Source organism: Zea mays, chromosome 10, assembly GCF_902167145.1.
Source record: "Zea mays cultivar B73 chromosome 10, Zm-B73-REFERENCE-NAM-5.0, whole genome shotgun sequence".
Lineage (NCBI taxonomy): Eukaryota > Viridiplantae > Streptophyta > Magnoliopsida > Poales > Poaceae > Zea > Zea mays.
The window spans coordinates 85885293-85910482 of NC_050105.1; the positions used below are offsets into that span (position 1 = coordinate 85885293).

General features: G+C 47.7%; 3 protein-coding genes across 11 annotated transcripts; 1 reads left to right on the plus strand and 2 right to left on the minus strand.

Annotated features, from left to right (window-relative positions):
- Positions 1-6071: 6071 nt before the first annotated feature.
- Positions 6072-11211, plus strand: LOC103641332 (homeobox-leucine zipper protein ROC7). Of its 5 annotated transcripts, none has more exons than XM_020546008.3 (8): positions 6141-6684; positions 7721-7998; positions 8102-8219; positions 8350-8997; positions 9092-9238; positions 9325-10101; positions 10195-10591; positions 10678-11211. In XM_020546008.3, exons 1-7 carry the CDS (start codon positions 6592-6594, stop codon positions 10570-10572), a joined length of 2439 nt encoding a protein of 812 aa, XP_020401597.1. In that variant the 5' UTR covers positions 6141-6591; the 3' UTR covers positions 10573-10591; positions 10678-11211. The 5 variants fall into 5 exon arrangements, with proteins under 5 accessions (XP_020401598.1, XP_020401597.1, XP_035819303.1 ...); XM_035963410.1 differs by having other exon boundaries at positions 9137-9238; XM_020546009.3 differs by having other exon boundaries at positions 6072-6684; positions 9137-9238; positions 10195-11133.
- Positions 11212-12409: 1198 nt separating this feature from the next.
- LOC732803 (orange pericarp 2) lies at positions 12410-15174 on the minus strand. Its single transcript, NM_001397132.1, has 5 exons — positions 14800-15174; positions 14074-14430; positions 13497-13939; positions 13311-13405; positions 12410-12806 (listed from the first exon to the last, which is right to left on the minus strand). The coding sequence occupies exons 1-5, from the start codon at positions 15166-15168 to the stop codon at positions 12631-12633; spliced, it is 1440 nt and encodes a 479-aa protein (NP_001384061.1). The 5' UTR covers positions 15169-15174; the 3' UTR covers positions 12410-12630.
- Positions 15175-17398: 2224 nt separating this feature from the next.
- LOC103641333 (zinc finger CCCH domain-containing protein 55) lies at positions 17399-24934 on the minus strand. Of its 5 annotated transcripts, none has more exons than XM_008664686.3 (6): positions 24612-24934; positions 23866-23969; positions 22199-22259; positions 20935-21486; positions 17958-20355; positions 17399-17855 (listed from the first exon to the last, which is right to left on the minus strand). In XM_008664686.3, the coding sequence occupies exons 4-6, from the start codon at positions 21393-21395 to the stop codon at positions 17826-17828; spliced, it is 2889 nt and encodes a 962-aa protein (XP_008662908.1). In that variant the 5' UTR covers positions 21396-21486; positions 22199-22259; positions 23866-23969; positions 24612-24934; the 3' UTR covers positions 17399-17825. The 5 variants fall into 5 exon arrangements, with proteins under 5 accessions (XP_008662908.1, XP_008662909.1, XP_020401483.1 ...); XM_008664687.4 differs by having other exon boundaries at positions 20935-21502; XM_020545894.2 differs by having other exon boundaries at positions 22199-23242.
- Between the last annotated feature and the right edge of the window lie 256 nt (positions 24935-25190).

A 25190-nucleotide genomic window follows, 5' to 3' on the forward strand; every position in this document is an offset into this window, starting at 1 on the left:
CGTTGGAGCTACTGTTCACTGTCTGGTGCGCCTCTGACGGCTGCTCTGCTCTGCTGTGCACTGTTGCGCACTGTTCATCTAATTCTTCAGCTTTTGAAGTCGACCGTTGCGCGAAGGAGTCGTTGCTCCGCTGGTGCACCGGACAGTCCAGTGAATTATAGCGGAGCGCGCCCTGAGAAACCCGAGAGTTGAGAGTTAGGCGTTGTACGATCCTGGTGCATCGGACACTGTCCGGTGGCACACCAGACAGTCCGGTGCGCCAGACCAGGGCATACTCGGTTTCTTTGCTCCTTTGATTTTGAACCCTTTCTTCAATCTTTTATTGGTTTGTGTTGAACCTTTATGCACATGTAGAACATGTATTCTAGAGCAAACTAGTTAGTCCAATATTTGTGTTGGGCATTCAACCACCAAAATTATTTATAGACAAAGGTTAAACCCTATTTACCTTTCAGTTCATATACACATACAAAGAAAATGACCTTAGAGAATTCTACAAGTTTGAAGCAAAATAGACATGCTGCAGCCTGAGGCGCACCGGACAGTGTCCGATGCCCAGGCTGGAGCACTTCGCGAACTGGCTCCTCTCGGGTTTTCTTAGCGCTCGTCCACTAAAAATCACCGGATTGTCCAGTGTGCCACCGGACTATCCGGTAAGCCCTCGGAGCAACGCTCGACTGTAAGACTGCACCCGCAGTCTGAAGCGTCAGAAGTCAGAAGATAGTCTGCGACGACAGGTCACACCCGACTGTCTGGTGTGCCACTGAACTATTCGGTGCACCAAAAAGACAGACGACTAGTCAACAGCTCCAAACCCCAATGGTCAGCTGACGTGGCACGCACCGAACAGAGAATAGTACTATGTCTGATGTGCTTATTGACAGAGAAGTCAGCCAACGGCTAGAATAGTTGTTGGGGCTATAAATACCCACAACCACCACCATTCAAGCTATCCAAGCAAAGAATACACTCCAAATACACATTCAAAGCCTCAAATCCTCTCCAAGTGCCAAAATCAAGTCAAGTGATCTGAAGTGTTTAGTGACTTGAGAGAGGGTGATTTGTGTTTCTTTTGCTGCTCTTGTTGCTTGGTTGCTTTCTTCATCTCTCTCTAATCTTTCTAAGTGTTTTGTAAAGCAAGCAACAGACATCTAATTGTGTGGTGATCCTTGCGGGGTCTTAGTGACCCATGAGATTAAAAAGAAGCACTTGATCGGTCTAGGTGACCGGTTGAGAGAGGGAAATGGTTCAAATAGACCCGACCTTTATGGCCTCCTCAATGGGGAGTAGGTTCTTTGGAACCGAACCTCGGGAAACAAATCGACGTGTCCACTTGTGTTGATCTTCACCATTCGATTTGTTTCTCCTCTCCTCTCTCTCTCTCTCTCTCTAAAGTTCTCTTGCTCATATTGTTTTGAGTGTGCTCCCAAAGTTATCCGCATTGATTAAGCAACTCATAGCAAGAAGAACTGTCTTTCACATTCTGAATTCACTATTGTTTATTTTTAACCCTACCCCCGGGTGAAGTGCGTGTTCAAAGTTTATAATTTTCAGGTTTTGCCTAATCACCCCCCTCTAGGCGACTTTGAGCCAACCTCGGGTGGGAGACACAGTCATGACTTGCACGAGACCAAATCCGAGCGGGAGACACAATTGCGACTCGCCTAAGGCCAGCCTCGGGCGAGAAGCGCATTTCCAATTTGCCCAAGGGCGTCTCAGGCGACACTCCGGGAGCTACCCGCCTCGGCCAACTACTTCAATTCCAGAACAACGCCTATCCCCACCTTATGGGTAGGTCCGGTGCTGCCACGTGTCCAGGGAGGCACTATGTTCAGAGACTTCACCAATGGGTCTGGACCCCCATGTACGCAATCCGAACCCCCTGGAAGGTTCAGGACCTCCACGTATACAAAACGGGCCCCCAAGTAGGGATCCAGACCCCCGGTATGGCGTTTGGGTCGCCGGCAAGAGATCATGGTGCTCCAGGGTAGAACATGCCCCCAGGACCTAGGCAGGGGTCCGGTGACGCCACGTGGCCGCTGGGCGCATGGTGCAAACCTTTGCATGGAAGCAAGGCCTTAGCCCGCATTAAATGCAAGGCGGCCAAGGCGTGATCTGAACAAGCGCATGGCATTGGCAGGCTTGTGAAAGGTCTCTGTCACCTCCATGCATGTTACCGAGGCACACTATAGCATGGCAGCGCCGTGTGCATTAAATGGCCGCTTAGAGCTCCGCGCGTTACCGAGGCTGTTGTGTGTCGCTTGTGGAAGACACCATCATGAAGCATCGTTCGGTCAGATATTGTATCTGTTACAGTGACCGACCGGACGTGACAACACAAGCGACTGCGCACGCTCCTATGCACGTCACCGTGCCAGCCTACGCTGCAACCCATACCAGTGCCTTCACCCATATGCTGACAAGACATGACGAAGGAGAGGATGGTCAGGAAATCCGCACTGCGACCAAGAGAAGATGTTTGTCCACCGACGACATTAGTTGTTCAATGTAGTATGTATTTATTACTATATTCCTGGCCACGCTTATCGGGCTCAGCTTCCATATATGTGCCCCCTTGGGCTATAAATGAAAGGGCATGTAACGTTACAAGGGACAGACTCCCTCGGAGACCCTCGGACAGACTCCCTCAGAGACCCTCGTGTAGAAAACGGTGACACGCTAAGAGGGGTGAATTAGTACTTATAAAACTTCTTTTTCAATTAGACTACAAAGTAATCCCTAAAATAAAACCTATGCAAAAACGCAATCTAGAATGTGCAAACCAGGTTTTGTTTGTGTGTCGTTGTGTCTACCGTAAAAGGAGTATGCAACTTAAGTTCCTATCCTATATAATCTACACTAAGAACTGTAAAAATTGCAACTTAAATAGAGAGAGTAAATGTGAAATATTAAAGAGCTAGTAGAGAAAGCAAACTCTCGTGCACGACATAGTATTTTTACTGAGGTATCCGGAACCACGAAAGGTCCCGACTAATCCTCGTTGGTGCCCCTACGCAAAGGATAGCCCACGTGAGGGCCAATCACCACAGACGAGTAACTTTGTTGAGAGCCACGGGTCTTTCCACGTGCAAGTGGTGCTCCGCTTCTGGCTGAAACGTCATGGGCCTCGTTCCCTCCGGTATACAGTGGCGACCATGACACAAACTCGGTTGTCATGGTCTCGCAAGACTCTCGCCCCACTCGGTACAATATTACAACTGCTCGCGCAAGAGCCAAGGGTTTTTCTAAACTCAATCAACTAACTAGGAACAACCTAGAGCAAGCGCATAAGCGGTCTAACTGACCTAAACACTTTGCAAAGTACCTAGGCTCATCATTGAGTGATTCTTTTAAGCACTTGGGTGTATGAGCACTTGGAAGATGTATATAACATGTGTTGGTATGTTGCTTGGGCTCCCACACCTTCAAATGGCCCGATGGAGGGGTATAAATAGCCTCCCCCTCAATTATAGTCGTTAAACAGAAAGCTGGTTGTTTTGTCGTCGAGCACACCGGACAGACCGGTCCAATGCTCCAGCTCTAAAAACGCATCAAAACATCCTTCCTGTATGACCGGTCTAGAGCACAACGGATCGGTCCGACACCTCGGCTGATGAAGAGCCTAAGTCTTTGCCACTTGATCCAGACGGTCCGGTGCACCACCTAATCGGCCCGTTGCGCTAGACAGCGCACAAAATTTTTGCAATTTTGTCCAAATCTTCTTCATATGATTTTGATTTGCCTTGAGGATGTTCCTATGACTTAGACAAATGTATCTAGTGACAATCCAACTAGTCTAACTCGTGGAATTGGTCACTTTGATTCTCTATAACTCATATTGCTAATTTGGCTCAAACTTAGCTCAAAAAGGTGTTGCGTTGAACATAATACGAGCTATCCAACACTTCTAGATAGGTCAATTAAGTTCCTAGGGGTATTTACAACTTATCCAAAATATAGATCTATGTATAGTTCATCTTTTCTAAGTTTTACCCCTTTTTCTATTGGAGTTGAGCTATTTCTGACTTAGAACTGAATTGAATGAACTTATGAACCTATGATTAGAGACTAGGCAAACTAGTTAATCTGAAAGGTTGTGATGGTCATTAAGGACCAAAATTAATGTAAGAAATGGTTTAAGGCAATTTCCCTTTCACTAACATGTCTAGCATAGGGTTTGTCCAACAAAGAGGGTCGGCACCATAATAAAACTGCCAGAGTATGCAAATTAGGCGAGGTAGACACACATACTAGATCGAGTAGTTGCCCATAGCCACCTACAAGTGAACCTGGACGAATCCAGTATGGTAGAGCCGAGATCTGGTTGCCCTCATAGATCTGACCTCCCTTTGGTCGCCAGTCGTGCCGAAGCATTTGGTGACAGAGCAGAGAGGAGGGAGCAAAAAAGGGAAGTTTGGGAGAAGTGAAATAGGTGAGATAGCCCCCCCTCCTTGTTATGGTCGAGAAACTAGCAGCGTCGAAGGCTAGGAGGTGCATGCAGGGGTGCTAGCTCAAAGTCGTGGGAGAGATACTCAGAGTTATCCTATTCAGACGATGTGGGTTAAATTCAGTGACATAGGGACGAGAGTTTTTGGTGTGTCTCCCCACTTATAAAGGGATGGATTGCATCAATTTAGGCCATGTACAACTCTGAGACTCTGGATCGGGTTTTAAGTATAAGAGACAATTAAGAGACTGCATGATATAACTCTATGCCCCTATATCATAAATATAGTTAAGAGATAACCGATAATATGTATGAAGAGTTGTGTAAAGATGGGCCCTCCACGAATAGCTCATCTCTTATTTTTTATAATTAATCATCTAGAGATCTTTTAAAAACCATATATTAAATATTGTTACAGAACAATGGCAATACAGCGGCAGTGAATAGCATATAGAAACCACTCAACCAAAAGTACAATTTAGTGGTAGGTACCACGAAATTAAATATACGTCCAATTTGGTTGGGCGTTGATGGACGAGGAAAATTGACCACCAATAATCTCCTCCAAAATCTTGTATGGCCTAATGATTTAATTTGCAAGCTCTATAAATTATAACTGGAATACCCAACACTTTTTAGTCTATTTTTATGAGAATCGATGTAGCGAAAACCGTCTAAAATCACATGAATGTAGAATTGACCGAATAAACAAACAACCACTTTGTAGATCCTAAACTCTATAGATCCCTTCATCTTTCTTCTCATATAATCCTCACAATACTAAGATTCTCTTTGAAGCCGGATTCTTAGAAAAGCTCGTCAAAGAACCTGAGAGCCTATTTGGTAATACAATTTTTTAAATACTATAATTTTAAAATACCATAGTTTATAGTCGTACATGACACTACAGTACCACCTTACCACGGTAAAATCATAGTATTAATTGCTGAAAACTAAAATGTGTTTGGTTCCATTAGAAAACCAAAGTATTCGTAGAGAGAATAAAAGAAAACTGAGGTCCTGGGTGGGGTTTCCAAAACTCTAAAAATACACAGTTTTAGTTTTAGGTAAACCATGGTATTTAAAACTGTGTTTTATCTATACCACCAAACAACTTTTGGCTTTCAATATCATGATATCATCCAATACCAAATATTACCTCAAAACTACAAAAAAAAATACTAAGAGCCTGCTTGGGAAACATAGTATTTTTTTGGTCGCAAGACAATACCATGATATTTGAGCATACCGTGTCTCTTAACCCCGCCGTCAGTCAGAGATCCGATGGGACAGGTTTAGCAACAAAGTCAAAACTACTCTCTAGATATGAACAAATATTGAAGACTAGCTATTTTTACTTCCGATATCTATTTAGCAACTTGCTAAACATGATATTAGTAAGCTCTTTTTTAGAGAATGCTCGGAGCTTCCAAACAGGACCTTGAAACGGACATGACCATCATAACCGGAAATCCGTACTTGATTGCCTTGTATGGATCGAGCTCGCTACGTATACCATACCACTCCCATACGTGTACGGTGTACCGTCCACTCTCGTGTCGTGCTGTCTCTCTCTCTCTCTCTCATGTCCACATTTTCTCTCTCAAAGGAAGCTGTGAGTTGAGAAAGAGAGAGAGAGACCAGGCGCCGCTGTGTGCCATGCAATAACTCCACGGCGACATTGAATGCCGTTGCACCCTCTCGCTGCTCGCCGCAATTACTCCGGCATTCAATACGCGCACCCTCCACCCTTCCCTTCCTCTCCTCCAATCCTTCCCCGTCCGTCTCCATCGCCGCCGCCGTCCCTTTCTCTCTCCCTCCCTCCCTCCCTCCCTCCCTCCTCCACACCTACAAGCAGCCAGCTACAAGCGGAGGACTCCTCCTCCGTCATGCATCCTCTATCTACCGTCTCATGATCACTGCACTCTACGCGGAGCTGTGTTCTGCCGGTCCACGTACGCGCGCGTGCATACAAAGATCGGATCGAAGGTAGCTCCCGGGCGGCCGCGCGTAGATCTACGCTCGGGGACGGAACGGAGAGGAAGCTAGCTAGGAGCGTGCATGGTTAGGCTCTAGGGACGACCCTTAATTTTGGTTGCGCAAGTCCTCCAAGGACGACGAGATTTACCTAGCTTCTCCCAGCTATGCCCGGGGGCCTGATGACCCCCGGCCGCAACATGCCGACGGCGGCGGCCATGATCGGCGGCCTCGCCAGCTACGCAGCCTCCTTCGGCCAGGTATACCCTAACATCCCTCGTCACTTCACTTTCTTCTCACCTCTCTCTCTCTCTAGCTGGGTTTTTGTAAATTGTGTATATGTTCATTTTGTACATTGTCAATGAACCATGGCTGGGTTTTTCATTGTCATGAATGTAATAATCTGTTGTTTTCAATGCCATAAATTTCCTAAACCTACCATTTCTTCTAGCAGTACTACTAGTATGACACAATGACTACACTACACTGACGAGTAGTAGTCTCCTGCTCCAAATAATGCTACCATATATACTATCTCCAGTAACTCGTCGCATATATCTTGTCATCCTTCAAGCAAAATAATAAAACCTGATTCTGGTTTATTAATTTCATATATTAATAAACCATATATTACATGATACCACCGAATTTATTTCCGGGGGAAAAAAGAGAAAGCATTTAAGCATGAGCTAAAATAAATGCCAAAAGGGGTCTCCATCATCGTATCTTCAGGATTAATAAAACAGCTGCTGCAATTCTCACTCCCTAGTCCCTACTGATCTACAGTACGTAGTATAGTAATGTGTGTAGACTTTTCAAGAAGTCCGTCCGGTCGTACTATACATCCTTCATTATTTCTCAGGCAAGCAAAAGTTTGCTGTGTTCTTCTTCTCCAGCTGATTCTGGTTTAGTAATTAAGCTCTCCGATCCCTTTCGCGAACTTGAACCCTGTACGTACTTGCTCGAATTTATTGCTCCCACGGAAGTGTACCGAAACTTCCCACAGTCTTACAAGTCGGTACAGATGCTCCTCGCCGTCTTAAAAAAAATGAAAAACAATTGCAGCCCAGTTTGTATTTCTACTACCTAAGGTATCAGCTAGTAGCACGTACAAGTGTGTCCTTGATATTGCAAATGTACTGCAGCTCTTGTTGCTTTCCTTACTGATGAGCTAGAACGATATGTGAGTTCATGGATTTTGAGAAGATCGTCGATGTAAGATCAGAGAGATGTTCATTCTTCATTTTTTTTATCTCGATCAAAGCACAGCTGACATTGCAATCTGTCATGCTGCAGAACATGATGGATGGGCACCATCAGCTCGCTATGATGCAGCAGCAGCATCAGAACCACGGCCAGCAGCAGGCAGCCACGAGCGAGAGCGACGCGCGAGGCCCGCGCCACGACGAGCTGCTGATGGAGAGCAAGTCCGGCAGCGACAACATGGAGGGAGGCGCCCGGTCAGGCGGCTCCGGCGGTGAGGAGCTGCAGGAGGAGGATCTCGGCCTGCGGCAGCCGGCCCGCAAGAAGCGCTACCACCGCCACACCCAGCACCAGATCCAGGAGCTCGAAGCGTTGAGTCGTCCCTCCAATCTAGCTAGCTAGTATCTACTATCTAGAGTGATCGGTGCGGTATTTGACATGGTTGTGCGCCAAATGGACGGATCCACCGTGCAGGTTCTTCAAGGAGTACCCGCACCCTGACGACAAGCAGAGGAAGGAGCTGAGCCGGGAGCTGGGCCTGGAGCCTCTCCAGGTCAAGTTCTGGTTCCAGAACAAGCGTACCCAGATGAAGGTACTGTACTGACTAGTGACTACTGACTGACATCACCCACCGGCCGAACACCATCACCTGCTTGCAATGCAATGCAAGCATATTCAGGGTGTGCTGCTGATGGACTGGAGCACGCGCGCATGCATTGCAGACGCAGCAGGAACGGCACGAGAACATGCAGCTGCGGGCGGAGAACGAGAAGCTGCGCGCCGAGAACGCGCGGTACAAGGACGCGCTCGCCAACGCCTCGTGCCCGAGCTGCGGCGGCCCGGCGGCCACGGCCGTCATCGGCGAGATGTCCTTCGACGAGCACCACCTCCGCGTCGAGAACGCGCGCCTCCGCGACGAGGTCGACCGCATCTCCACCATCGCCGCCAAGTACGTCGGCAAGCCCGCTGGCAGCCTGCTGCTGCTGCCCCCCAACAACCTGTCAAACAACGTCTCCGGCCCGGCGCTTTCCTCCCACCACCACCTCCTGCCCGGCGGAACAGACGTGTTCGGTGGCCTCCACCGTCATGCTGGCGGTGGGTTTGACTTTGACAAGGGGTTGGTTGTCGAGCTCGCCGTCGCCGCCATGGAGGAGCTGGTGCGGATGGCTCTGCTCGGCGAGCCGCTCTGGATCCCTGCCCTTGCCGTAGACGGGGCTACCACCGAGACTCTCAACGAGGAAGAGTACGCCCGCGGGTTCTTCCCCAGGGGCGTTGGTCCCAAGCTGCCGGAGCTCCGGTCGGAAGCGTCGCGGGAGGCCGTCGTGGTCATCATGAACCACGTCAGCCTCATCGAGATGCTCATGGACGTGGTAATTATTAATAACCAACTAATGATTCAGTAACTGTTATTGTGTTAATCAGCAGGATCTGACGATGCTTCACTCACCGCGTGCATTATCTGAGACTTCTGCTGTGTGTCCGCCGTTTCCATCTTATTGGTGCGTGCAGAACCAGTGGTCGACGCTGTTCTCAAGCATCGTGTCACGGGCTGCCACCCTCGAGGTGCTCTCCACCGGCGTCGCCGGCAACTACAATGGCGCGCTGCAGCTGGTAATTAACTCTGATTTCGTTGATCTTCTGTTCGTTTCATCTTGATTTGGTGACATGCATGTTAATACGACTGCGTGCATGCGCAGATGACGGCGGAGTTCCAGATGCCGTCGCCGCTGGTGCCGACACGTGAGTGCCAGTTCCTGCGCTACTGCAAGCAGCACACGGACGGCAGCTGGGCGGTGGTGGACGTGTCCGTCGAGGGCCAGCTGCTACGTACCGGCAGCAGACAGGGGCGCGGGCGCGGTCGACGCCGGCCCTCAGGCTGCCTGATCCAGGAGATGCCGAACGGCTACTCGAGGGTGACGTGGGTGGAGCACGCGGAGGCGGACGACATGATGGTGCACGACCTGTACCGCCCCCTAGTCTGCTCCGGCCTGGCGTTCGGCGCGCGGCGGTGGGCATCGACGCTGGAGCGGCAGTGCGAGCGGCTCGCCAGCGCCATGGCCAGCGGCGTCGTCGTGCCGGCGGCAGCAGCAGGGCCAGCCGCGGGCGTGGTGACGTCGCCGGAGGGGCGCCGCAGCATGATGCGGCTGGCGGAGCGCATGGTGGCGAGCTTCTGCGGCGGCGTGACGGCGTCGACGACGCACCAGTGGACCACGCTGTCGGGCAGCGGCGCGGAGGACGTGCGCGTGATGACGCGCAAGAGCGTGGACGACCCGGGCCGGCCGCCGGGCATCATCCTCAACGCCGCCACCTCCTTCTGGCTCCCCGTGGCCCCCGCGCGCGTCTTCGGCTTCCTCCGGGACGACGCCACCCGCAGCGAGTGGGACATGCTCTCCAACGGCGGCGACGTGCAGGAGATGGCCCACATTGCCAACGGCCGCGACCACGGCAACGCTGTCTCGCTGCTCCGCGTCGATGTACGCAATTCGACTACCAACCTACGTGTACACCTTAGCTTGCAGTACACCACTGACTGATGCCGTGCATGCATGTCGATCTGGTGGGTGCAGAACGCCAACTCGAACCAGGGCAACATGCTGATCCTGCAGGAGTGCTGCACGGACGCGACGGGGTCGTACGTGATCTACGCGCCGGTGGACGTGGTGGCCATGAACGTGGTGCTCAACGGCGGGGACCCGGACTACGTGGCGCTGCTGCCGTCAGGGTTCGCCATCCTCCCCGACGGCGGTGGCGGTGGCGGTGGCGGGTCGCTCCTCACCGTGGCGTTCCAGATCCTGGTCGACTCGGTGCCCACCGCCAAGCTGTCCCTGGGCTCCGTCGCCACCGTCAACAGCCTCATCGCCTGCACCGTCGAGCGCATCAAGGCTGCCGTCGCCGCCGACAACGCCGGTGTGGCGGCGGCGGCGGCGGCGACGTCCCACCATTGACGACCATCCCCAGCGCGCGGTTAGCGCCGATTACGTCCTTCTTATTACTCGCTAAACCATCTTATCTATCTCGCTGTGCGTGCGTGCGTTCATGCACGCGTGCAGGAGACTGCCGGGATCTGTGGAGGGACGAAGAGCAGGGTCGCGTCAAACTCAAACCAAAACTGAAACTGGGGAGGATTTGGCAAACGCAGGGAGTCAAGAACGCACCGCGTGCTCTCCTTGCAAGCTGTTGCACATGCCCTCGATCTGATGAGCAACACAACACCTTGCAAGGGGGTTGGTTCGGGCATTGACTCTCTTGCTCTGTCCTCCCGTCGTCGACCTGCCACTCTCTCCTCGGTCCATGGCCGGGCTGTAGTAGAAGCTCGTCCGTCAGACAGCTAGCTAGGAGCTTAGACCATGCATGCATGCATATGTAGCTTGTAACTGGGATTCTTCCATTGTAACGTGCCTGTACCTCTGCCTCTGTGCATGCACGGAGCGAGGTTGTACGTCTATGGAGATTGCAGAAGTCTAAAACCGGTTAATTTGATTTTTTTTTCCACCGTCGGAGATTCATTGCTTCTGTGTTTTTTTTACGTTCAGCATTTTTTTAGTATCATTGTTGCAATATTGAAATGCATGTTTATACTCGTATTTACATATTTCAATATTTATAAGATCATTTACACCACATCCAGTCCGAATCCAAATAATCGCAGCAAGACCTTGTTTGGTTATTCTAGTATTCACCTCAATCGACATGTAGTAAACTAGTATTCACCTCAATCGACATGTAGTAAAGTGGATTGAGATATAAATTAGTTTAATTTACACTCTAATCCATCTCAATAGATGTGGATTAGGTAAATACTAGATTAACCAAACAAAACGTGACACACAGCACACAGTATTGCTGAAGTAAGATGCACGTTCGACCCATGCAAAAAAAGGTCGCATATCATAAGCTGTGGGCCAAAAGCGAAAGTTAAGCTAAACGATTAGAAGAGAATGCGTTCTACTCTTAAAAAAAAGGAAGAAGAAAATGTTGAATGAAACTGATGCAGCAAAACTCGACTTGTTCCGCTCCGTCGCCTCGGCGGCGCCTTTCGTCGGATTCCAGGAACTTGGACGAGGTTCCGCGACCAAGTCCGATGATCCGACTAACCATCAAGTTGTTGGGCATTTGACAAAAGGATGCAGGGCAGGCACCACGAGTTCTGTGAGTTTTGAGAGGGCAAAGCAAACTCTAAACACATGTGGAGTTTTTAGACAGCTTAGGGGATCAACCACTGAAAAAAGTATCAAGATCAAATTGCCAACTGGTCAGCAAACAAAGTGCAATTAGACTACCTTACCGACCAGCAGCGACAGATGGCCTAGACACAGCGGACACGTCTTCTTCATTACAAGTTAACTGATACTCCCTCCGCTTTTTTTTTATTTATCGCCGTTTAGTTTACAAATAAATTAGCGGATCACAAATATTATATTCGAGAACGCAGGTTGTAAATCCATAAGGTCTCGTTCGGGTGCCTCGGGTGCATGAGGACTGAAGAAGATCGAGAAGGATTAATATTTAATTTTAAAATCTGCCTCTAACCGAATACACTCGGGTGGTAGTAGGTAATTTTTCCTAACTCTATCAAAATAGTGAATCTGATCTTAAATTCACCGTTTTGAAGGATCCAGATTTGGTTTTTGGCTAACAGCTAGATGTTTGAACACTTGTACATATAGTTTTTTTTTAGCTGAATTTGTAGTTAGCGTAGCTGTCCCGGAGAGGTCCTAAGATGCAGATTCACTTATTTCAGTCACAAAATGAACAGACTCGTGGAAATGGAAAACACCAGGGTTTAATAAGGCCAAAAGCTTTGTATTTATTTGATTATTGATTATGCACTCCAAAGCCATTCAGATTACTTGTAAAATAAAAAAACAGGGGGGCACTACCGGCTACAACAACAATACCAGCTTCCAGGTTATTTGTGCTTTTATCCAAAAAGAACAGCGCTAAATTAATTACTGCTGAACCCTCCAAAACTTGACATGGAAACCAGCCTCCTCGCTGGTGTTTTAGACGTCCAGGTACTTGCTGGCGGTGTGCACGTCCTTGTCTCCTCGCCCGCTGCAGTTCACCACCACCCTCACGCCGTCCGCCAGTGTCGGGCAGAGCTTCTCAAGGTAGGCCAGCGCGTGGGAGGTCTCCAGGGCAGGGATGATGCCCTCCAACCGAGACACGCGCTTGAAAGCTGCATGTCATGATATACATGTTCAACATAGTAGCATTCAGGACATAAACAGAGTGAATAAAACTACTGGATCAGCAGCTGTTGAGACAGTTTCTCAAATGTTCAGAAACAAAAAAAATCATATGGGCCTTATGGATGCTGAACAGTCAACAATGTATCTACTGTCACATCTAAGCATAATACTGTTTCAAGACTTCAACATTGTGTTTGGTTATTAAAAAAAATTCGCATGCCAGCATTAGCTCAGGAATAAGGCATATCTTAAACATTTGGCTTATCTACCGAGGAAAATCTAGGAGGCTAGGACTACATTATTGGCATCACAATATCCTGAACAGCTACATCAACTGAATATATATAACACCCAGTCATTTAAAGATAAGTCAAGATGTTGAAAGCTGATACCAACACTAACAGCATTTTGTAGGTTCATTGGAAATCAACTTCGTCAAAAAGAAAAATAGTTCAACCAATAACAGACAATGGAAAGAGAGCGAGACATACCATCCAGTGCCTCCTGGTCAGTCACACTATCGTATTCGGCACGTCCAATGTCCTTCAAGAAACTGTGCTCGGGTCCAACGCCAGGGTAATCGAGCCTATGATTCAAAAAAATAATGGACAATTAGTTAGCTCACATAGTACACAACAAATATAGTCTTGTGGAGCGTAAACAGAAAGAAAACTCACCCAGCACTGATGGAGTGGGGTTCGATAACTTGTCCGTCATCATCCTGCAGCAAATAGCTCATGGATCCATGGAGAACTCCGACTTGGCCCTTTGTCAAAGTCGCCGCATGCTTGTCGGTGTCTACGCCATGGCCAGCTGCCTCCACTCCAACCAGCCTCACATCTTGATCCTCAACAAACTCATGGAATAAGCCCATGGCGTTTGATCCGCCGCCGACGCAGGCAACCAATACGTCCGGCTTGCCACCCCACTTGTCCATGGCCTGCCTCCGGGTTTCCTTGCCAATAACCTTATGGAACTCCCTCACCATCATCGGGTACGGGTGCGGACCGGCAACAGAGCCCAAGATATAGTGTGTGGTCTCCACATTTGTGACCCAGTCACGGATAGCCTCTGAAGTTGCATCCTTCAGGGTTGCTGTCCCAGAATGTACCGCCCTGACCTGTTCCAGCAAAAAGGAAACAATATACCATAAGAAAAACATTAAGGGAAGTATAACAAATTCTTTTTTTTTCCTTCCCTGAAGAACAAGTGCAGATACAGACTCAATCTAACAAACAGATGCCTCCGCTGTACCTCTGCACCAAGAAGCCTCATCCGGAAAACATTGAGCGCCTGCCTCTCCATATCCTGTGCGCCCATGTAGATGATGCACTGCAGCCCGAAACGGGCGCACACGGTGGCGGTGGCGACGCCGTGCTGACCAGCCCCTGTCTCGGCAATGATGCGCTGCTTCCCAAGTCGCTTGGCAAGCAAGGCCTGCGCCACGGCATTGTTGATCTTGTGGGCACCCGTGTGGTTAAGGTCCTCCCTCTTGAGGTAGATGAGCGGGCCTGTGCCATCGGCGCGCTTGTAGTGCTCCGTTAGGCGCTCCGCGAAGTATAGGGGGCTCTCACGTCCAACGTAGTCCTTGAGAATACCGTCCAGTTCTTTCTGTGAAAAAAAAGCATGTCAGACATAAGTGCAAGGATGTAAACATTTCTCGTGATTCATATTCAGGGATCACCGCATGTTGATCATAATTCTTCCTCGTGATCCAACAAGGATCACGGCATCATTTTTGTGTCAAGCTTCCTGTCCTGTCCTAGACTACAGAAAAGTGAGGCAGACTACTCAGGGAAGGGAACACAAGAACGGAATCAACAACCTAGCCCATAAGATGTGACATCTCGTACCTACGAAAAGTAGGCATCTGTACAAAAAAAAACTAGGCATCCAAATCCCCGCTAATACTGAGTCAACTATAAGCCGGAGACATGGGACATAGCCACATAGGAGAGGCAGCGGTAGCGGTAGCGCTACCTGGAACTCGTCGTCGGTGGCGAGCGCGTGGAAGGCGCTCTCGAGCTCGGTGAGCGCGTGCATGAGCGTCTCGGGGACGTACTTGCCGCCGAACCTCCCGAACCTGCCCATGGCGTCGGGCCTCTGCAGCCCCGGCGCCGCGGCGCCGTTCCCCATCTCCACCGCGGCGGGGGAGGCCGCCTCCGCGGCGACCGCCTTGGCCGGCTGCATTGCGGCCGCGGCCACGGCGGCGGCGGCCCTTCGGGGGCGGGCGGAGGAGGTCCTGGACGACGCCACCCGCAAAACCGCGCGCTGCTGGGCCGGCGCGGCGGGTCCTGGTGCGGCGGCGCGGGTAGGGCTGCGAATGGCGGCGGCGGCGGTGGTGGCCATGAGAATAATAAATCGACGAGGGGAAGGGGATAGATAGGCTGTGGGGGCAGGGGCTCTGCGTGCGCTGCTGCGTGGAGTGGTCTGGGTGCGGGTACTCGCTGGGCGGGTATATAAACTGGTGGCGCTAGGACTTCTGGCAGGAATGGTTGGTGGCTCCACCGGATCTTCCTAGACCAGGTGCATGGACCTGGACTCTGCTCCCGTGCCGCCTCGCCAAGGCTGGTGCTGGTGGGCCGGGCGCGGGGAGGGGAGGGGAGGGGAGGGGAGAGCGGGGTCGACGGATCGCTCAGGGCCAGGCAGCGTGAGAGGGCAGCCGCTCGTAGCTTGGCCTTGCTTTGTTTCCTCGAGTCGAGACGAGCTGGTTTTGCGGCGGGTCCAAGCTTTCCAGGGGCATTTTGGGGACGGTTTTATTAGTGCGCACCGTCCACGATGGCACGATCAACTGTGAGACGTGGAGCGCCCTGCGCCTTCTCTCTCTAGAAAAAGATAAACAGAAAACAAACCACAACAAGATTCAAATAAAGAGTAAAAAAATATAATAACCAATTAATACTAAGGCATGTCTGGGAATAATAGTTACCTGCTTCAAAAATTGCTAGTGAAATTAGCTAATTTTAGCTAGGTTGAACAAACTAATATATAGTTGAGGGTGCACCCAATAGGTAGTTAAACTATTAGGATGCTTGCACGTCTCCATCTAAGAACAGTTAACAACTGAACTACTAGCTAGTCTGTTTAAATATCTCTAGCTAATTTTAACCACTAAATATTAGTTATATCGCACTCAAAAAGAGCCTAAGCTTCAATCCTGTCCGAAACTTCAATCTCAACTTAGTAAGGACCTACATACCGACATTTCTAAGATCTAGCAATTGTTTCTTTATGTTCGATCTTTCATCTTCTTTACATAGTAGTTACCATAGACACAAATCCAACACTAGGATGGAAAGATACACTTATTCGGGTATCTGTTTTTTTTTTGTCTTTTTGTCTTTGATTGTGAATAATTATGATATAGAATCAGCCATGCAAATTCATGCTCTAGTTTTTAACATTAAGTTTATAAAGATTCACAAAAGATAGATCTAAAATTTATCATATATCTTCTTAAATAGTAGATATAAAATTCGGATATGTATATAGATATTTTTTCGCCTTTTTGCTGTAATAAGGAGCAAATAATACATAAAAAAGTTATGTGAAATTTTATTCTTATTTATAACACTGTGCTTGATAGTATAAGAAAAGAATGTATAATTTGTCCTAACAGTTCGGATACAGTTTTCATCCCTGTCCACCACGTTGCTCTTAGAACCGCCTTGAAAAGGTTGTTAGATTTGGCTTTGTTGAATACAGTACCATTTTTTGTTTAATCTTGATAAAAATCGATCTTTAGATTTAGGCCAAAAATCCAAAAGCCAAGAACGATGCATATAGCAGAAAGCCAGAAAGTAATATGCGCAGTGTATTAGAAATAAAATATATATATCAGAACGTGAACCAAAGAAAAGGTGGCGCATGGTCCGTGTAGCTAGTTTCCTGGCAGCAACGGATCTGATCGCATTGGAGGAGGAAGGCGCGCGCAGCGGTTCTTCCACGGCACCCGGACTGGACGCCGCTGCTAGTTACGGTCCCCCGATGGTGTTTGTTAGTTTGGGTTGGTGACGCTTACGGCTGACTCGTTTGACTTTAATTTATACTGGTTTCTACTGTTTATAGTGTTTGTCTCTATAGATTGTACCTACTTCAGTCCAAATAGCTGACTTTGACTTTAATTCGTACATATTTCTACTATTTTATACAGTGTTTGTTTATATTAATTATAGTTACAACAGTTTAAACAGCTGGCTTTAATACCAAAGGAACAACCCCGGAGTTGCAGCGCCGTTGTGCCTACGCCGTACGCCCCAATCAGGCAGAGAAAGCCAAGTTTTTACTTGGTTTGGTTCCACATACTTTAATTCGTACCAGTTTCTACTGGTTATATAATATTTTTTTATGGATTATAGTTGCAGTAGTTCAAATAGCTGTCTTTGATTCGAAGCGAACAATCCGGCAGATGCAGCGCCGTTGTGCCTACGCCGCTCGACCAATCTGTGTTGGCCGGCTAGTCGTCGGCACAACCACAGAATCAGGCAGAGAAAGCCAAGTTCTTACTTGGTTTGGTTCCACATGCTTTCCACCTACTACTCATAGATAGACGATAAAACACGCTGCTGCACACCATGCATGAGGAACGATGAGCAAGCAACTCACTTCTCATCAAGAGGGACACCGTGCGTTCCTTGACTGGTCTGGTCCTCCGATCAACAATACTATAACACTAGCACGTCGATGGGCACCACACCATGCATGCCTCCTATATAGTCTATCCATAAAAAATGATCCACGCCATGCATGATTCCGCTACACCATGTTCTAAATCCCAGAATAAAACAATTCTACAAAAGTTACAGCCAGATGTTGGAACGGCGCCATTTGCCCACAAACCACACGCTAAACTCTCTGAAACTGCAGACAAGCCCAGGCACCCCCCCCCCCCAACCTCGCGCGCCTTCACAAATCCTAAACCTCTGAGCACGGATGCACGCGGTGCTTTCCATCCTTCCGACCTCGGGGCACAAAATGGGCGTCAGTGTGTTCTTGGCCAAACGCTACTACGCCTTGGCGTACTTGCCAACATACGCCTGCGCAGCAACGCAACACAGGGAGGAGAACGAGGTCAGACAGAGCAGAGCGCACGAACGGAGAAAGATAACCAAAAGAAAGAGAGAAAAAAAAAGACTCACCTGCACGAGCTTGTTCAGTTTCTCCTTGGAGTAGGTCATGTAGACGTCGATCTTCTCCTTGGTCGGAGGGGTGTTCTCCACGGTGCTCGTCACCTTGTCCACGACCTTCTTCACGATGGTCTTGTGGACCTCCCTGCTCATCTGCCCGTCTTTCCACGTCGGCTTCAGCGCCTCCTTCACGAAGTCCGCGAGCGCAACCTTGAACATCTTCAGCTGCTTGGAGTCCTTGCCCTTCTTACCCTTGTCGCCGTCTTCCTGTGCCTCTGCTTCGGCATTTCTCCTCTCCGCGTCGCCATTTTTCTTTTCTGCGTCTGCATTTTTCTTCTCTCCTTTCTTGCTCTCTGGAGGCGCGGTTTCCTTCGCCGCCACGGTGGCGGGACCAACCGATGCGCCTGCGTTAGGTATGAGCATAGAGTTGCCATTACTGCCACCAACGGCGATCAGCGTCTGGAAGCTCTGGGGAGCCTGTTGTTGTTGCTGCCTCTGGGGAGCCTGTTGTTGCTGCTGCTGCTGCTGAGGTGGAACAGGGAGACCGGGTTGGACTATCCCTGTCTGTTGCTGCGCCCAGGGCCACGGATTGGGTTGGACAGGTGGTGGTACCACAGGTGGAGTGGCCATCAGGCTTGCATTCATATTCGGCTGCGACGGTTGTAATCCAACCGTACCAGCGCCGAAAGCAGTATTTCCAAAGTATTGTGCCAGGGATGCAGTAACTCGGCTAACTTCTTCGCTTTTCACAGCGTTGTGAGGAACAGGAACTCCGGCCATATCAGCTGAGCTGGAAGCCGGCACAAGGGGTAACCCCTGCAAGGATTGGCTTTGCACGTTTGGAGACATTGGCTGCATCTCCATGTTGTGTATGCTTTGAGGACCACTGTCTTGACCCAACCTTGGCATGTCAATTGTCACCTGAGTCTGCCCAGCATGCACAGCTGTTGGAATGTTTGGTGGAACTTGACTGGCAACATTGAAATTATGCCCGTTATGTGTGGAGATATTGGGCAATGCCTGTGGCTCTATACCATAGCCGCCACGTTGGATGTGCCCCATGTGAGAAGCAATTGGCTGGCTCTGCATGCTGGGAGTTGAGATGTTTGCAGCTGCGTGTGGAACTACAAACTGCTCTTGCCTGTTCTGATGTATAGGAAAGTTATTTTGTTGCACGTGGCTATTTGATGGGAATGAAGACGTAACATTCTGTGGTTGTGTGGTGATCGGAAGCGTTTGTGGCCCAGGAATATGAGGAATTGGATCATGTCTCTGAAGTATTTGACCCAGGCTTTGCTCTGCTATAATGTTAGCACTACGAACCCCTGATTGCATGCTCAAACCTCCAATGCTTGAAGGAGCATTCTGACTGTCCATTTCAGATACCTTTTCATTATGCATGCTAAGAGCAGTAGTCTGGACAGGAGTCAATAACTGTGGCTGTTGTGAAATAGCATCTTCATGTTTCTTTTGCCCTGGTGAACCAAAATCTTCCTGATGAATAATTTGGTACTGGCTCTTTCCAGCATCTTTTGAATGCTGGTTTTCATAATCATTGCGAGAATCATTTCTGCCAATACTCTGAGAAATAGGACTTTCCCTGTCATCCCTGGATAAAATCTGAGAGGTTGCATGCACAGCATTATTTTGTTCACCCCAGTTTGAATAGTTTCCTCTTGCTGCATGCCCATCACTGTAATTCAAAGCCTCATCAGGTGCACTCACTCCTATCTGACTATGGGGAGCTTCCTCATGGAGATATGAACAATTTTCACCACGGCGACAACAACCTTCAGCAAAAAACTTACAAGGGTTTTTGTTTACCCTACGGTGCTCAGTCCTATTCCCATAGGATGAATCAGGGCCAAATCTATCATGGGCACTTTCCCTAGTCTCATCTCTCCATCTACCATGAGAAGCAGAATTACTATGCGCAAATATGCAACTAGCACCTCTCATGCATTTCCCTTTGGCAAAATTAAAGCATTGTTCAGGATACCGGTAATCCCTTCGAGGTTCAGATCTCTCCCAAGGCCTATCATCATAACGATCTCGAGATTGCCTACTCCGCAAATAGTCATTTGGTCCTCTTGTATCCATAAACTCCTTGCTCTGATAACCATACCTTTCCCTTGGGTCAGCAGGATAGTGATCATCAAATGGCCTGTGCCCACCATCTTCATGAAGGAACCTGCAATTTGAGCCTCTTCTGCACCTACCAGCCACAAAATCCCTACAGGGCCGAACAGGTCCTCCAGATGTTCTGCCTCTCTCAACCCTCCACTCAGATCCACGGTCAGCAATATATGGACTTCTGCTCCTGCCTCTGCCTCGCCCTATACTCCTGCTTCTGCTCCTACTTCTGTTTCTGCTTCTGCTTCTGCTTCTGCTTCTGGAACGACTCCTGTTCCTGTTGAAATAAACACACATTGTACTATTGTAGAGAAAAGGTACTGCTAATATACCAAGTCTTTTGATGAAATATCAAATAATAGAATTCTACAAGTTGTTACTGACTCTTAAGTTAATATACCATCTTTCAGATCAAGGTTGATTACAACAGTAGCGGTAGAAATTTTTTACAAAGGTAAACCCAGTGGTGCTAGAGGCTCCCACATGAGTGGGGTCTAGGGACAAATCGAGGTAAGCTTTCCCCCCACAAATGCAAAGAGACTGCTTCGAACCTCAGTAGAGATTCTTTACAAGTAGAACATAAATTATCAAGAACCACATTTTTTCAATTCCTTGCTCCTACTTCATAGTGTCAGGAATACATTATGTTGCTTGTGTGTCAGGTGGTGAACTTATGGACCTCAACTTTAATTTATTTTACAGAGTACTCGTAGAGTCTGTGTTGTATACCTCCACTTCCATGATCAAAATTTGACACAAAAATTAACATCTAAGTTGTTTACACACTATACACAGGGACCACATAACCAAAGTGACAATATTTGTGCAGTCAATAAAATCAGTTGTTCAACCATACCTGCGTGATTTGTTCCAAACCCCTCTTGGAGATGGACTTCGGCTGCGCTGCCTCCATGCATCTGGATCAGAAGGCGCCCTAGCAGAAGAATAATCACGACTAGGAGCTGTACCCCATCCATCACCACGTCTTCTGTCATCTGCATATCTGTTTGTGCCTTGGTTACCAGTTGCCTTGCTCCACTCATTATTATCACGCTCATCAACCATTCTAAGAGGTTGTGATCTTTCAGAGGGTGCCTTATGTTGCATTTCCTTCATATCTTCATTGGACCCATCAGCATGTTCCTTCTCATGTCCAGCGCCTCTGTGGTGCATGGATGTGTCAGGTTTTGTGTGTAAATCGCCACCTTTACGGTGAACACCTGTCTTATCAGGAGACTCATCATCACTGATCTCAACTACATCAGATCCTTCTTTTGTGTCCCACTTGGAACGATGTTTTCTAGTTTCATTAGTCATTCTGATCTCCTTTTGCTAACCTCTAAAAATATGGCTATCGAGTAGTTCCAAAGTACAAGACCTCCCTTCTTGCAAAAGTTCTTCTGAATCTCTGAAATAGCCAAGTACTAATATGTATGTAGTTATAATTAATCAAAGAACATAGTTCTACAGCAATAAACTTACCCTCTAAAGTCCCTAGATTCTAAATATTCAAACAAAATTTCAAAACTGTAAAGGGGTTTGTAGGTAGAGAACACTTCAAGCTAATTTAAAAATTATCAACTATGAACATCCCATTGGCAGAATGTGGCTAGCCAACTCCACAGGTATGCTCCCTACCACATGGCAACTGTTGGTTGTTCAAAAACTTGGCAGTGGGGTCCAAAATTCTTCACGCACCAAAATAAACCAGCCGGTGTCTACAAACACAATGACCCTAGCCCTTAATAGAAGAACTTTACCAATTAAGAAACTGCTAGGCAAGATTAAATACTGCTAAGCAAGACTAGAATATGCAGGGAAAAAAAGATGGTGCAGTATCTAAGTCAGGACCATGGCCAGCAGCCCAGCACAATCAGGAGACCATCTACCATGCAATGGAGTAACTGTAGTAGATCAGGTTGGAGGAAACAGGGATATGCAAAATCCATGGGGACATTTGTTCGGACTCAACAATAGCCATACACAATGTAATAGTGCCAAGCGCAAAATGGAACAAATGTCAAATGTGCACACACATTTGTTTTGGCAATGCATTTTCATTTATTAGTTCTGTTGCTTAATTGATTGTATTTTGTTTTATTGTATTTTCCAGGACAGACCTGATGCAGTGGTGAGAAGTCTTCCCACTGAGCCAAAGGTCTTGGATTCGACGCAGCCTCTCTGCAAAAATACAGGGGTAACCTCGGTTATTTCTTACTTAAACCAGACTCATGTGGGAGCCACTGGCACTCAGTTTGTCCTTTTTATTATATTTTCTCTCTTTAATTAGGACTGCTGGTTGCATCTTCTTTAACGGCATCAATGTAGCAGACAGCTGAATGTAGCGGACACGTGAATATTTTTTATACGGCAAAGTGCAAACCAAATATTTCATCACAAACAATTCAGTTTCATTCACCAGAGTATATAGTCCAACAAAGAGACATCAAAGAAATTTCTTATGCACAGCTTTTCTTATTGCAATTATTTCCCAATCAAGACACATCAAAAGGGCAGACCAATTGCTGATGGCTCGGCGCCCATATGAGTAGGGTCTGGAAAAGGGAAGGCAATTCTTCCCCCGCAAATGCCGAGAGACTGCTTCGAACCCGCGACCTAGTGACTCAGTGAGTTCTCACCACTGCACCAGACATAACCTTTTCCCAATCAAGACACATCAAATAAAAAAATATACTTTCGTGAACTTATCCCGTTACAACTCAAATAGTGCATACTGCATACAATCTTATCTTACAGGTAAAAAGAGAACTACAGTGCATGTTTTTTACACTCTCGAGACATCTACAAAATTGCCCTTCCTATCAAGAATATTTCAAGCAGCAACTACAGAAATCTTGGGCCGTTCAGCTTGTGCATCAACAAGTCGCATCAAAAAATTTCCCCCTCAACTAGAGTTGCAGAAGTTTTGCCAAACTTGGTGGCTACTTAAGGTTCAGTTGCTACTGGCTCTGATTGTCATGATCTGGGCACTGGTATTGTTAGCATTGCAATGAAGTTTCTCCCTCAACTGCTGTTTTCCGGCAATTTTGCCATCTTGGTGGCAATTAGCATTTCATTTGTTTCTTTAGATAATTGCTAGCTAGAGTCTTGATGACTAAACCAAAAGGCCAGAAACTCCAAAAAGTGGCATTTACAAATCCTTCCTGCATATGAGAAAGAATAATTCTATCAGCTCCCATGAATTCCTTCTGTTTACTCGCTACGACAACCATCTCTCAGTGACCTTTTTCGACACATGACAACCATAAGGTTAAATTGTCTAAAAAACTGTGTACCCACCAAACATAGTTAACGATGTGTCGGTGTTTCCTCTTTAACCATATAAAGTAGGAATGCTAAGTCAGTAAGGTTTTACAGAATTTTTTTTGTGTGCAAGATTTACATTATCCACGACAACAGTTTGATCAATGCTGACCTTGCAGGCAAACTCAAGAAAGTGAATCACGCTTTCTTCGCATTTCCTAAGGTGGGACATACTAAATGACCCATTCGGTCAATGATAATCACAAATAAAGACTACGGAACCAAACAAATACCCAAGTCACAACAAAACTGTAAAGATGCACTGCCACTGGATTCACTAGTCAATTACATGTTATCCATAAAGAGCAGTAGTTTAAATTGTCAGAGTGACGCTTACAAGAAGTCTTAGGGTGTCCCACGGAGCAAGTCAACAGACTACTAATCTAATCAGGAAAGGAACAGACCACACGATTTGCTTGTTGAGAGAGGAAGAAAGAGGCAGAAGAGTAGCATAGATACCAACCTTAATCGTACTTGGCAGTGTCCCAGAGATGATGAGTCAGACAGGCACCACAGCTCCGGATCTCCCAAAAGAAATCATGAGACCTAACAACGCTTACTTCCCATCTGCAGAAAAGGCACACAGAAGAGCTTGTTACAAACCATGAAAGACTCCAAACTTAACATGAAAACCTGGCAATAGAAAGCCAGACTGGGACCAACCAGGGACGAAATTCAGGCACGTATCCATGAAAGGCACTGACAAGACAAGATTACATCATGTGTGTGTGAATCACTAGTCTAGTCTACGGGACTGAGTCCTCAAGACTCGCAATGCAATGCAACGGCCTAATACAGATGCCTAACATATAATAAGCAACAGAAAGGTGCGAGATTTAATAGCATGCTCACACCAAAGCACGAAAGCACAGTGGATTTACAACAAGGGCCGCACGGAACGACGAAAGTCAGCCTAGGGTAACGCGACTCGAGCGTTCGGAGCAAAGGCAATTACTCGTATCAGCAGCAGCAAAACGCGCCCAACAGTAATGCATCCCCGCCGTTAGCAAACGAGGGGAACGCGCGTAAACCCTAGCTGGCAAATCTCGGACACTGTGGGGACCACAAAAACATCGGCTGCTTTGGTATAGAAATTGAGGATCAAAACTGGGGGCGATAGCTTGGGAGTGACGAAAAGAGAAGATCCCGCGAAGGGGTGCACGGACGAGGAATCCGTCGACGCAAGCCAAGGGGGCTAGGGTTCCTTACCGACTAGCGAAGGAAGCAGTCCGCGTGCGGGTGGATCTCCAGTTCTCCACCCGTCGGCGCCGCCGACCGGCCCACGCTATCCTGTAGCGGGAGGTGGAAAGGAGTGCGGCCAATTGCGTGGAGGCGAAGGTTGTGGCGGCGGGAGGGGGAGGCGGTGTGGCACGTCTCGGCGGCGGTCAGCTGGGGCAGGGGAACGGGGACTCGGGGAGGCGCTCGATCCGTTGGGGGCTTGGGGCTATGCCATATGATGAGCGTGCACGGCGGCTGACGGGGCTTTTCGTTCAGCTTTTTTTTTTTCAAGATTTTTACGAGTTTCTGTGTTTATTTTGAATAGTTTTACTAAATCAATTTTTTAGAAGCGTACTGAAAACTGAATCTTTGATAGTCCGAAACGGATTCTAGGGGCTAGAAGCTAAAAAAAATGAAACAAACACAACCAAGTGTGCTTCTCGCGAATTAGGCCGCCAATAACAAAATTTGAGAGACATAAAATAATACGATTTTAAGATGTTATGATATAATTGTATTATTTTTTACATTACTTTTAATACTATGTATTTGAAGACAAAGTATTTCAAA